At 38.3% G+C, this 14,563-nt stretch overlaps 1 protein-coding gene across 3 annotated transcripts; it reads left to right on the forward strand.

The window, feature by feature from the left end:
• The first annotated feature begins 3 nt into the window (after window positions 1-3).
• On the forward strand, window positions 4-14,008 carry LOC124161033 (nucleolar GTP-binding protein 2). 3 transcript variants are annotated; one of them, XM_046537179.1, is made up of 6 exons: window positions 4-113; window positions 192-570; window positions 709-1,020; window positions 8,544-8,675; window positions 9,096-9,458; window positions 12,588-14,008. In XM_046537179.1, the coding sequence occupies exons 2-6, from the start codon at window positions 220-222 to the stop codon at window positions 13,956-13,958; spliced, it is 2,529 nt and encodes an 842-aa protein (XP_046393135.1). In that variant the 5' UTR covers window positions 4-113; window positions 192-219; the 3' UTR covers window positions 13,959-14,008. The 3 variants fall into 3 exon arrangements, with proteins under 3 accessions (XP_046393135.1, XP_046393134.1, XP_046393133.1); XM_046537178.1 differs by having other exon boundaries at window positions 12-113; window positions 219-570; XM_046537177.1 differs by having other exon boundaries at window positions 15-126; window positions 219-570.
• The last annotated feature ends 555 nt before the right edge of the window (window positions 14,009-14,563 follow it).

Below are 14,563 nucleotides of genomic sequence, written 5' to 3' on the forward strand. Positions count from 1 at the left end.
CATGCTTCGTTGTGGTTGTGGCACATGGTTCACCGCGACTGCCTTGTGAAATATTTATATTGTTAATGGTATCATAACGTTGTGTATTGACAGCTGCTTATTCGATAGAAAACGTTAGTAAATACGGTATGATATCGATTCTTTTACACCGTTTATTTGTTTCATTCATTTTAGGAGTGTTATTCCCACAGGTCTTTAAAATTGAATGTTTCTCATAGGATGAAAATGGGGAGCTCTAAGAAAAATGGGAAAGGACCCAAAAAAGAAGGATTCAACAGATCTGGCCACAGCATGAATCCTGAAAGATCTAAAGAAGGACTAAAGGGAGTTGCCAAGCCTCGGACCAAATCAACCATTAAGCGATTGCAGATGTACCGAAACTTCAAAGCCAAAAGAGACCGCTTTGGCCATATTGTTAAAGAAGCTCCCTATCAAGGACGACTTGCTTCTGGAACGGTTGCTCGGGTTGAACCAAGTCCTAAGTGGTTTGGGAATTCTCGTGTTATAGGGCAGTCAGCTTTACAAAGGTTTCAGGAAGAAATGGGAGCTGTCGTTAAAAATCCTTATCAGGTGAGGGTATTGTTTTAGCACTCTCAGCTCACACTCTTGCGTTGAGTTTTGCAATGAGTTGAGCTCATTCCGAGCATTGCGGTAGGGAATTATGAATGCATGGAGTAGCTGTAAAATCAATGGTTCCTCTATTTGTAGGTGGTTATGAAACCCACTAAGTTACCAGTGACCCTGCTTCAGGAAAGGGCAAAGCATGCCCGGGTTCATCTTCTCGACACTGAGAGTTTTGATAGTGTATTTGGACCTAAAAAGAGGAGGAAAAGACCAGCTTTGAAAGGAGTAGGGGATCTAGAAGAACTTAAAATGGCTGCAGAAGCTGCAGAAGATGCTTATGGTGAAGGAGAGAAGGATAGAGATCGCGTAGTTGAGGCACCTGACATGTGGAATGGTCCCAGAGACTGGATCATGGGTGCTGGCCAGAGTCGACGCATTTGGAATGAGTTGCATAAGGTAAAGGCATACTCAACACTTAAACGTTAATGTGGTTTGATAATCCCAGTAAGTATCGAATATGATCCATGTTTCAATGGATCGCCGATCTTCTATGTATACTTAAATAGCTTTTGATGTTGAATGTAGTAGAGCTGAACCGGTCATTGTGGTTAGGTAGCGTCAAACTCAGTGCCACGATTCCTACTTTTGCTGTTGCGCCGAGTTATTTATTCCTGACGATTTATTTTCATAATGAATATTACTTATTAAAATCAATTATTTTGAGCTGATGGAAATGCCACTTTTAACATACCCATCCCTAGAAAGATCTGACCTGTCAGAATGATGGTTACACCATTATGGATTAAGATGGTTTTTCAACCTTTTGGAAGAGGACATTAAACTTAAAAAAAAATTAATGTTGCATGTGTCACTTTTTAATGACTTAACATTCTTTTTTTAAATTCATAATAAGCTGTTGTAATCATTAATCCTTTCGAGACGGTGGAGTTCTCGGCCTAGCATGACTTCTGTACTGAGCCCCAAGAAAGACCGTTGGAGCATTTTTGCAGGACATTTGTTAAGAAGGGTCTCACTGATAATCACGCACTCCCAGCGTCAATCTTTTTCGACTATTCCTATCGGGAACTCTGCATTATCTCAGACTCCGAGGGTACCCTGAGAGCACAAAGTTTGCAGAATACCAGATGTAGACGTCTATATGTGGTATACAGCAAACCTAATGGTTTGCCGTATACCAAATGTAGGCGACTACATTTGGTCTACATCAGGTCTACATTCGGTCTATATTTGGTGCAAATGTCTTCCTTTTTTGGTCTACTGGTAACTTATAATGGTATAATTTTGGTCTGCGGTTATACCAAATGTAGACGTCTATATTTGGTCTACATTAGGGGCAAATGTCGCCCATTTATGATAATTTTGTTCTACGGTTATACCAAATGCAGGCGTATTTTTTTTACAAAAACATACATTTAATACTGCTAATCTTGTAGCAATATGTGTGATTTTCAACTGAAATGAATTTATGGCAATTTTGATGATTATCTTCGAAGAATTATCAATTAAATCTATTATTAACATAGGATGCAATGCCTAATTAATACTGCTTATGAGCCGTGCTGTTGAATTTGTTAACGCCGCATTAGCGGAGAAGGTATTCCTATCCCTCCGAAAATGCTAAAAATCCATCACGAATATAACTTAGGAGAACCTTAATTACAGACAAAAGCACTGAACTCCTATGAAATAACAAATAATCGGTTGCTCTGCATTCTTTCCGTGTATGTAGCGGGGTTTAGAAAGCAATAATGCCAATTCAGGGAGCAAAAGAAAAGCACTTTCTAAAATAATGAAAAATAACTTTTAGGCAGTTATCTATGAAAAGCAATATACAGTTAAAGAAACACAAGACATGCAATTATTGTAGAAAGAAACTTTTATTTCATGATAATGTGACAAAGCTTCACCATTTCCTTGGTTTGACGAATACGAATTCACAGCAAGTGTATGCACACAATACACTTCTGAGATCGCGAATCGGTTCCGCTGCCAACACAAACACACACAAGCAACAACGTATTTCAATAGTATAGGTAAATCCACAAACGATATACTAGCACACACCAGAAAAACATAGTGGGAAATAGGCAAATATAGTCATCAAAAACTGGAAGTCACTACCATACTTATATTAATCACGTACAACTTACAATCACAGAGCTCGTTATGATGAAAAATACTATATATTCACCGATTTGGAGACTTGATTAGCCCATTCGAGTGGCACAGGTGACTTTTCTCACTGCTACTCGTTGATATACTAGAAAAATAACCTTCACACACAGCTTTGATCTTGATAGCTTGATCGTGATATGTCATACCCACGGTGAACAACGGAGGATAACACGCCACTGACATTTACATAACTGTCCATTTATCGATAGCGTAATAGCACTGTTTACAATTCAATCACGATGGAAATCTGAAAATACTACTCTTGGCCGATGTTTTTCAACCTTGTCAAACTTAACTGTCATAGTGCATTACAACCACTGGCACAGTGATTGCCAGCAGTAGATTAACGAGAGTTGTCACGATGAAAATAACACTATTTTGGCACAAAAGATGTTTTAGTAAAAATCTAAAATCTCCAAGCATAGCGAACTAAGTTGTATTCTCTGGTGTTCACCTTATAATACAAGCACAAGCAGTCCTTAACGACGAATTTACCAGTACCTACGAAGAAATGGATGAAATTATTGACTGTCAAAGCATAGCAGGCATTAGAAAATATCAAAATTGTTCTAATTACATAAATGGATGAGGTGCCGTCGATAACATCAACTTACATTTAACGTATCCACCTCCAACGGTCGTGGCTCATTGTCAGACTTGGTCAGACTGCTACAACGATGCTACTGACTTTTTGGTTTAACCACTGTTCCAGTTTGTATTTAATGCGCTTACTCAGATATTAATATTGTAAATAATACAAAATATGAGGGCTTCTGAGCCTCTATCGTCGGAGATTTACTTTACATTGGAAATAACCAACACGTATCACAAACGAAGCTCTCACAACTGCTCGCAACTCATAAACAATCAAAACAATACACTAACGTGGTCTGCAGACGACCAACTGTGTTACAATCTCCAGCATACGGCTCGTTAGCTTAGAAGGCATTGGTAGAATACATCGCGTATATTTATGGTCTACAGATAACTTCCATCATTTAAGTTACCTGTAGACTTGAAATATCCCAATTGCGGTAGTAGTACATCGCGTATATTTTTGGTCTACAGCCTTCCATCGGTTAAGTTACCTGTAGACTAGAAATATCCCAAATGTGTACGCCTTCAATTTTTCGTGTATTATACATCGCGTATATTTATAATTAGCTGTTTCATGCGTAACTTTATGGAATCTACTTGTCATGATTAATATACATGACATGACATTTATGTGAAATAACTAATGTTTTCTTTACTTTTCATCACACGTATATTTTTGGTCTACAGCCTTACATCGGTTAAGTTACCAGTAGACTTGAAATATCCCAATTGCGGTAGTAGTACATCGCGTATATTTATGGTCTACTGGTAACTTCCATCGGTTAAGTTACCTGTAGACTAGAAATATCCCAAATGTATACGTCTACAATTTTTCGTGTGCTCTCAGGGTAGTTGGGCTCCCACATTTCGAGGTTTATAACCCTACCAGTGGCATTGGTTTGCAGTCAATCATGCTTTGTTTTTATGAGTTACCTGTATGGATAATTGTTGCTTAAACATAAGTTGCATACTTAGAACTGAAATCCTCGTTTTAGTCTGAGAATTATCAAATTTTGAGCGAAGCACTACCGTCAATATTAATGCATTTAATGCTGCAACAATTTCCATGTTGATGTATATACTGAAATCGAGATGTAAGTTAATATTAATCGTAGACTTTGGTTTAAAAATTGTAAAAACAGCTCTAAAGACAAATAATGCAATTCTTAGTTTATATTTTATGAGAAAGGAACAAATATTTTTTTTGCAGAATGACTGGATAAACAATTGTATGACCACGATCGCTTACCGCTAAGAGGGGTAATATAAGACAAGGGGTCCAGGTACCTGCTCCCGGATTTCGAGGGTAAAGCCTAAGCCCCGCTGTGTTGGGTGCGAAAACTAAGAAATCCCACACCCGCGACCATCATAAAAGGGCGAGAGCTTGGAAATGTATATATTTAGCATTCGTTCACCTGTGTAGGAAAACCTCCGACAAAAATTTGCAGCTTTCGTCTCCCGGGTCAAGAAACGTCCAGACACATATTTACATCTTTAGTAGGGAAAAGGGTAAATACTCTAAAAAAATCAAGAAATTGGCAGCTTCAAATATAGTGTTTAAAGTTTTGTCCCCACTGAATAACCTTAAATCAGGATTCTGCTGATTAAGAGCCGTATCCAGAAACCTCACTACTGCTAGATACGTCATTAGATGATGACGTATCTGCTATAGCAGCCAAGCACCGCTACGATAACCTGCTGCAAAGTCTAGTGGGGTCCATGGCATGCTACTCGCTACAAGTAATATGGCCACCGGGTTTTGTCTGCTTATCGTCTTGCATTCATTATTAATAATTATTGATGTTTAAAGGGCTATAAGTCCATGATAACTATTTATTATTGCATAAAAATATAGTAGGAATGCTTCAATAACCGGCTTTTATGCTAATGAGTAAATATTTTACCTAATTTAACTACCAAGAAATACTGTCAACAATACCGTGATGAAACCTCTTCGGCTTCACTGCTTTAATTGCATTTAACTTCTGAACGGGTCCTGTCATGCCTTGAAAACCATTTATAATTAAAGAAAAACAAATTAGGGACATAGTAATGTCTTGCCTTGATGCTTGTGAAATACTTTTTTACGTAAAATACTTATTGTCAACACAACTATGCTGAAACGTCTTTGGCTTTGCCAGTTTAATAGCTATTAACTTTGGTGTAGACATTGGCTTGCCTTGAAAACCATTAATATTATATATTTAAGTGCCCAAATAAAGTTGCAATCACCAGCTTTGTGCCTCTGACATCCACAATTTGCGTAAAATACTCGAAGCAACAAAGCCGTCTTCCAGTCAGCTGCATCCATACTCAGTTACTGCTAGTTTAAGTAATGTCAGTTCCGAGCTATTGAAAATCGTGTTCAATTACTTGAAAACTTACCTATAATGATTAATGCTGTCACTAAAATGATGAGTTAAAGTTTAAGGGAAGTGCGAAAAATCCACAGAGAAAAAATCATTCGCCTTGACCGGGATTGGATTTTTCGCACAATTGTGCATTGCGGGTGACTCCCGTAAAGTTATCACCGTGGCTAGTCCCGGTATACTTAAAAAAGTTTAAGGGAAGGGTCGATGGAAATGGCATATTGCTTCTTAGTCTGTTAACAATAACATATGTTATTCATCTCATAAAGAATGTCACATATATCTTTGGACGTTAAAATAAAATACATGCATCTATTATATTAATGCAATGTCTAATATATCCAAGTACATACACCAATACGATTGACAGTTGTACGAGTATATTTGTCAACCACAATGACGAATTGTGCTGGTGACGCCAAGGATTGTTCAGCAATAAATGCAATCACAAGAAATAATGGGTACGCAAACTTTTCTTTATTAACGTCGTAACTTTCACTTTCAATTCAACAAATAAAATTAACACACTGTTACTTCTAATAAATACTAATTGCCAATAAAATTGTCCAGGAAATGTACAAACGAAGAAAATTGGGAGCGAAATCACTGACTGTAACTTTGTAATGAATGTGTGTCATATTGTGTGTTTGTTTTTTGTAGTGTGTAAAACTGAGGGTCAGATGTATCCGGTGTGCATTGTGTGTCTTGTCCCAGGGTTGCGGGACGATCCTTTGAGCGGGGTGCTGTCGTCTCGTCACCGGATTGTCGAGGGCAGGGGTTCATAAATTTGGGTCGTCGGTCGTCGAGGCCTTTGGGGCCAGCGTCTCTTCGACCAGTCATAAACGTCTGGAGTTTCTGGACATAAGGTTATTGTCTTGCTGACGGGGATGGGTTGCTCATTTCCCGGGGTGGGTCGAGTGAAGCCACCCTTCCCCTGGTCTTGGAGGCGTTGACCTGTGCCCTGACGACACGAGCGCGGGAATTCGGGGCAGTCTGTGGGAAGACACGAGAGTGACGGGGTGTGCTGCCCGTCGCAGATAATTGTAAACTCATAACCAACCTCAGAAATTAAACTCTCTGTGATTGATTCGCGTGAATTTCAATTCTTTGGTGCCCTAAACCCGATTCCGGGAGACGCAGCCACTCGAGTCTCCCTCCTTGATCGTGGCGATCACGACAACTTTTCAAATCAGATTACACACACATTACGAACACAAGAAATAAGTAATTAGAGGGAAACATCGGCAGCGAAAACCCGTACAACTTAATTACGGCACTATTTTTTTTTAATACTCCTTTTTCATTCATTTCACGTCGTCGACAATAATTGTAACAGATGACAACATTTTATTTAAAAAATCATCAATAAAGGCAGCACCGAAACTTGGATGTCCTGAACAAAACTTGAGGAGGTTACTCTATTCCACCCAGCTTGGTGCATTTTTATGGCGTGCGGGGCCTGGGGCATCGGCCGGCTTTCCCCGGCGGCAGAGCCGAGGCCAGCCTGCGATCATCGGCGATCGACACTAGTCGAGACACTTGGTACATGCCGTGGGATTTCTGAGCACGCAGATTCATCAGCATGTACTAGCAGGTGCTCAATGATAACTTTGCCGATTTAAAGAGACACTTTTTACACAATGAACGGAACCAGATTCACAGAAGAAACTTGAAGGACCAGGAAAATCCCATGGAACGGAGAATAAATTCCGAGTGAGATACCACATCTCCAAAGACACCATATTTCCATGAACACCACTAAAAGAGAAATTTTATCAATAATTTCCATTCAGATTTGATGAACAAGACTAAAGATTTTCTGCAGAAATTTTACATCTCATGGCCTACTAATGTGCTTACCTTCGTTATGCCGTTGTGCCGATTAAATTCGACCTCCACCTTCTTCCATGCTCTAATCTTTGGAGAAAGACCCACAGCATCAGTTTCCTTGCACACCAATACAACTTTCCTATCAATAATTAGTTTTAAAATCAAATTCTTTTCCTACACCGAAATTCTACTTTCATCCCGTTTCCATTTTGCTTACAAACAAAGTCACGTTGAGACATTCGTTATTCAATTATTGCCCTTAGTTCCTCTCGATGTCCGTATCTAGGGGCACATACTGTCTCTACAATCGTCGGCATCATCAATCTAGCCCAAAATAAATGTGGCAACACTGCCCCCAACCAATTTGGGGTAGTGAGGCTTCTGGATGTAGCATTCAGCAGAGCGCGCCACTACAAGTTGAAGCATTGTCTCTGGATACGGCCCTAAGCTTGCCTGTCACTGCAGCAATCTGTTGCATCAATCAAGTTACTCAACCAGTAAGCTGAAATTGTCACCCACCTGCTCTACTGCTGACTTCTTTGAGCTAATACATGTATTATATTTTTTCTGTTTAAAATATAAAAAGAAGTGTCCCACTTGACAGAAATAAATTTTGAAAGACTTGAAAGAAATATGAACTCCATGGAACTGGTGTATGAGAGATTGGGTAATGAGTGTGATGAGAAAAATTGGAATTTGACTTTCAAATTATTTTCATTGTCAATAAGATCCTTTGTTGAACCAATAACAGAAAAGAAGGAATTGTGACATCAAAATGCCATCGGCCACTTTTTCTAGGTGATGATGCAAAAATGAAGTTTCAACTGTTATCACATTGTCAAGGGATTCATAATCAGTTTTGGACAAATTCCTCTTAGGACCAGGTTGATGTCAGTCCATCTCGTGTGGAAAGTGGTGTCTCCAGATATATTGATAAGATGTAATTTTTTCTGCTAAGCCTTTAATGCAAATTGATTACTCTTACAGGTAATTGATTCCTCTGATGTAGTACTTCAAGTGTTGGATGCTAGAGATCCCATGGGCACAAGATCTGCACATTTAGAGAAGTTTCTTCGTGATGAAAAACCTCATAAGCATTTAGTGCTTGTTTTGAATAAGGTACCCATCATATTTTTTCACGTGTTATAAAAAATTTCTCTTCTATAAAGACGAACTTGAGATAATTGTTTTTTTTATTTTTGTGGATTATTCCTTCGGGTGGATCTTAACTAATTCTTAATGCCCATAGATAGCCTCAGAATTGAATCTTGCTGAAATTTATGTCTGTAGTGTCTTGGGTGTTTGATATTTACTTAGAATTCTGTTTTGCAAATGTAGTCCCAAATTCACTATTAGAATCAACCTTGCAATTATGCTTTGTTTTTCATATCCTGATGGCTTGGCTTTACATTGGTTATTATTACATGTAACATTATTGTTCCAAAGACATTCAAAACTACTAATTCTCTTTAAAACTTACAACCTGAAATTAGTGCATGACTTAAGTGGTGTTAAATTAAAATTTATTTGTTGTTTTAGGTGGACCTTGTACCAAATTGGGTGACACAGCGTTGGGTTGCTATTCTAAGTGCAGAATATCCAACTGTCGCATTTCATGCATCATTAACTCATCCATTTGGTAAAGGTGCCCTCATAGATCTCTTACGTCAATTTGCAAAACTCCATGCTGACAAAAAGCAAATCAGTGTGGGCTTAGTGGGGTATCCAAACACAGGGAAGAGTTCAGTGGTAAATACTCTACGCTCCAAGAAAGTGTGTAATGTTGCACCCATTGCTGGAGAAACAAAAGTATGGCAGTATGTGACTTTGATGCGACGAATATACCTCATTGACTGTCCAGGGGTAGTTCCCCCTTCCCCTGATGAAACTGACACTGATAAGGTAAGTGCCTATTGTTGGTTATCATACAGTATTCAGAATTGGCTGAAGTGTGTGACAAAAATTTATAATAATGATATTAGTATCACTTTTTTCTTTATGTATTTGATGGTCCACCTTTAAATCAGGTACAACTAGTCTAGAAGCAAAATATGTATGAATTTAGTTACAGTAGACTCCCGATTATCCAGGTGCGGCTTATCTGTTTCACGGATTATCCCTGCATGAGTCCATACTACTCCGATGTTTTCTGCGATCTTTGTAAAAAATTAAAATTGGACACAAAAGCAGCAGACATTTGCATTTTAATGCATGGATACTCCGGGCCCATTATTTCCATTCCTGTCAAACAATGGAATTATTTTATTCGCTTGCTGAGAAGGAATGTTTCAAGTTTACTTGGACGTCTGATCTAGCATTACAGAAGACAACCAGCAGCGGGAAAAAAACTCTGGAGTAATTTTCGAAGATTCTTGAATTGTAAACGCATCGTAATTAACAAAAAAATTTGTCTGCGATCATTATACATAAATTTCGTATTGCAAACATGCAATTATTGCCCTGGACTAGCATACGGTTGAAAACGGCTTAAGGGAACTGGAGATTTCGTTGCTCTCGGGCATGTTTACGCCGTGACAAGTCATGGTCAATATGGAGAGGAAAGGAGTGGTAGAAGTGAAGGCAGTGAGGGAAGTAGAAGTAGAGATAGCATTAGTCATAGCCAGGCACTTGCTTGCAAAGACAGTTTACCGTAAGCCCTGGTTTTCTATAACCGCATCGCCACTGTGCCAGTTGCCATCACGAGTGTTCCGTGTTCCTGTTTTCCAAGCATCGCGGTGCGCGATTGTGCTCAGTGATCATGGATCTATATCCCGGGCAACTTGTGCGAGATGCGGCGTGGTGCCTGATGATGTAGTTTCTGACGTCGTGCAGTGCTGTTGAAGCATTTGTGCTAATCACATTTCTGAAGCCGTGATCTCACAGCCATGTATGCACAGTTTTCGGAAACTAGGCATTTTACGGAGCAGTAAGAATACAAGTGCAATCACATTTTCGCCGCTAAAAAGATCATAGTCTGGAAAATGAAGCTGCTAATGATTCCGGAGAGCAATCTAAAATAACATAAAATGTGCATAGATAATAACAAATTGATTGATTAAAGTATATGATGAAAATTACTAGAAATTAGAGTGAAATTTTGGATTATTCATGATTTCCGATTATTCGTGCCGCTTCTCCCCCATCATTAGCCCGGATAATCGGTATTTCTAATTTCCTACCACTCTGGAATTGGGAGAAACATTTACATTGGTTGTTGTTGTGCAACCCGTGAGATAACCACCATTTCAGCCCATTTATATTGCTTTTGCAGAGCTCTGCATGTTTTCAATAGAGTCATCATAATCCTGATACATCAATGTTGAGAGTATGAAGATTCTATGGGTTATTAATTATTTTTATTCTGATTTTCCGGATAAAAGTTATTGTTGAAGCTCAATAATCTAATATAGAAAGTAAGTTTATCAACCCATCTCCACTTTTTTACAATATGATCTTATTATTTATTCTCAATGAAATACAACGTCAGGATCATTATCAGAAGTGTTTCCTGATGATGATAATGCATCAAATGCATCAAAAATGAGTCAAGATTGAACATAATTGTTTTGAGCGTGCTATCAGTTTTTTTTTTTTTTACTATGTAATGCAGGTGGGTGGGGTAGCTTAATTGGAAGAGCACAGTTATTACACTCTCATTATTACGAAGTTCATGACCGAAAAACCGAAGGTTCATAATGATGAAGTATGTATGAATGTTGCTTTTAGGAATCATCGCAAAAAAAACATACTTTGCCAAAATTTCTTGTCTCTTCAATCTTCCGTGCTTTTGGTCGCACTGTGGAATAGCTTGAAAATCATGTGTATGTATAATTAAATGATGTGCAATTATATAAAAACAAGCGCATTAATTCGATTTCATCAATAGAAGAATGCAGAATGACAAAATCAACAAACAAGACCTCGGTTGTAAGTTGATAAACCTATGTACAAGGAATCGAAATGTGTGGATATCCTGCAGGATACAACACTGCATTGCAATGGTGCGATGACTCATGATTGTGACAAACTAGGTGTGCGTGCAACACAGCTAGGGCCAAAAAAAAATCGCTATTTGTAGGAAGGAAGAACAGGCAAAATACTGAACAGTTCCTGACTTCACAACAGATTAAATGATACTTTGATCAGATTATACCCAAAGTGCGAGTTCCTCTATGCCACACCACATTGCAACAGCCAACTCCAAAGGTGCCAAATCGGAAACTTCGGGTACTCCTTAATTTTTCGAAAATTCTTATCTCTAAAAGTTCGTAAATCAAATTTTCACAAAAAAAGGACTTACTGTAAGGCCTATTTACAAGCGGTAATGAGTGGGTCACCATGATTCCACAGGAATGAAGATTATTATATCATGTTGTGTGCATATTTAAGTATCTCCTACTGAAGGAAGAACCATAGTTGACACTCTTAGGCACAGTGCATGAGGAGGACTTAAACGTAGCATAGGGTTTATCCACCTAAATGCGATTGCTTATTTGTGGAACTTTGCAATAAAGTTCTTTTTGTAACTGCTGGGCCTGGGAATAAGGTTCACAATGACAAATATTTTGTAATAAAGCTTCTTTTACTATAAATTCGGTTTACTTTTTTGTCGGGACCAATGATTTGCTGCGAAATAGCATTGATCATATTAACAAGAGTCTACTGTATTGGTAAGGTGACTGATTGAAGGGTCCTGGGTTCAATTTCTGGGTGAAGCCCTGGGACACCCCCTAAAAGAATCTTAGAGGTGCAAAGTGACCAAGGAAAAAAAAACTGGTCCCCTACCCTGTATTTGTGAAATCTCATGCCTCAGGCTTAGTTTGGGCTGAGCTCTACCCTCACCTACCCAAACCAACTTGAGGTTGAATCACCAAGTGACTTTATGATTCTGTTTTTAACATCTTAAGTTGACACAGTTGAATTCATTCTTAGCCATAGATCTCACAATTGCCTCGTAAAAGTGTGTTGCATGCACATGTTTTTGTTTTAGTGATTACTTGGTATTTAGCAGTATTTTTTTAATTCATATAGGTGTTAAGAGGTGTTGTTCGTGTTGAACTTGTCCCTGATCCTGAAGATCACGTCCAGACTGCCCTTTCTCGACTGAATTCTGTGCATCTGGCTCGAACGTATGGAATTCCAGAAGATGTTGACTGGAGGAATGGATCTGCCCAAGACTTTTTGGAGACCCTTGGCAGGAGATTTGGAAAATTGGTGAAAGGTGGTGAGCCTGACATTAGAACAACAGCTAAAATTGTGTTGAATGACTGGCAAAGGGGGAAGCTTCCATTTTATGTCCCACCTCCTGGTTTTGAAGTGCCTGATCCCGAAGCTGTGGCAAAACGTGCTGGTCTAACACTTAATCCATCTCAGGTTGAAAATAAGAACAAAAATGAGACAAATGTAATTGGGGACAATCAAAAAAGTAAAATTTTGTCTGATAAAGAGGAGAATAATGATAAGTTGGTGGAGTTGGACAATACAGGTGTACCAGAAAAAGCCACTACATCACCAATTGAAGAAGGCTCAGGCAAGAAATCAGATGATGTAGATAAGTCAGATGACTCAGGCAAGAAATTAGATGGTGAAGATAAGTCTCTAAGTGAAGGAAATCCAAGTTCCAGTCCCGCAGTGAAAGTCCAAGAAAATGGAGAAGAAGGACCTATTAAGGTAGACAGTATTGAAGGAAAAGTTAATGGTGAATGTTGCAATAAGGTTAATGATATGGAAGAAGTTACAACAGCAGAAGAGGCGGCAGTTGTAGAAAATATTAAGCAACCTGATGCTGAAAAGCATATTCCTGATCTTGATAATGATACCCAATCTGTTGCTGAGAGTCAGTGCACTACTGTTTATTCCCAGTCAACAACCTCTCAATCCATTAGGATGCCAATTTGTGTTAAACAAGAATTTCAGAAAATCAGAGTTGCCATTCCATTTTATCAAAATGAAGATCGCATGAAAGAAATGCAAAAGTCTGAGAAACTGGAAAAAGTGTGCAGTAGTGTGAAGAGAAAAGGTGGGAAACCTGTGGCTTCAAACTCATCATCTAGTGAAAGCAAAGATAAACAGAGTAATAATGAAAAGGTTTCTGCCACTCCTGATGAGGAATCTGATGACTCTTCCTCCGATGATGACGGTGATAGTCCTTATCCTTCAATTAAAATATCTAGTAGTGGTGCTTTCAAAGTTACTACAAACTCCTCCTCAGAGACTACTCAAGCAAAGAAATGGAAGGGACATAAGCATAAAGGTTCAGATGAAGAAGAATCTATTGTACCTAAGCTTACCAGCAAGGTCAGACGAAGGCTAGAAAGAGCTCAGAAAAGAAAGAAAGTTGGCAGCAATTTCTATGAAGTGACAAATGTGAAAAATAGAAATAGGAACAGGATATTACCGTAATGCTCAATTCTTGTATCTAATGTTGAAAATATAATGAAGTATTGTTTTAATTATAATTTTTAAAAATCAAATCTCACTATGGAATTTTTTTGATTACTGTTACCCATTTATATATTTCAGATACTCATTTTGAAAGTTATGTTAATATGCATCTTTCAGCTGCAGATTTTGATTGAGAGTTGAAGAAGCAGAGCTATTGCATAGATCAGATCAAATGAAACTGATGTTAAGGCTTTCAATTATGTGAAAAGTCATTTTAATGAGTTTTATGTCTACTCGTCAAGCTGTACAACCACCGTCACAGCCAATGATGGTTGGAAATCTTTATCATGGCTGTCATAAGATGAGGTATAATTTTCTCTATGACTTTGTTATACTTTTGACTAGTCAACAAACTTCAATAATCTTGGTTATACTTTTGACTAGTCAACAAACTTCAATAATCTTTGTTATGAATTTGGAAGAACATTTTGCCCTCTAATATTATAGAATAGTAGTAATGACTGGGAATGGGTGATAAAATCCCCAAGATTGAAGGATTCAAATATGGATTCAAATCAAAGTAGGAAGGGTTCTGAATAAAATCTTTGTTACAGTTGAAATGT

Source organism: Ischnura elegans, chromosome 6, assembly GCF_921293095.1.
Source record: "Ischnura elegans chromosome 6, ioIscEleg1.1, whole genome shotgun sequence".
Taxonomy (NCBI): domain Eukaryota; kingdom Metazoa; phylum Arthropoda; class Insecta; order Odonata; family Coenagrionidae; genus Ischnura; species Ischnura elegans.

Excerpts from the sequence above, each read along its gene's own strand:
- LOC124161033 (XM_046537179.1), top strand. The coding sequence starts at position 220 with ATGAAAATGGGGAGCTCTAAGAAAAATGGGAAAGGACCCAAAAAAGAA. Across the intron at positions 571-708 it reads TCGTTAAAAATCCTTATCAG|GTGGTTATGAAACCCACTAA; the intron begins GTGAGGGTATTG and ends CTCTATTTGTAG. Across the intron at positions 9,459-12,587 it reads ATGAAACTGACACTGATAAG|GTGTTAAGAGGTGTTGTTCG; the intron begins GTAAGTGCCTAT and ends TAATTCATATAG.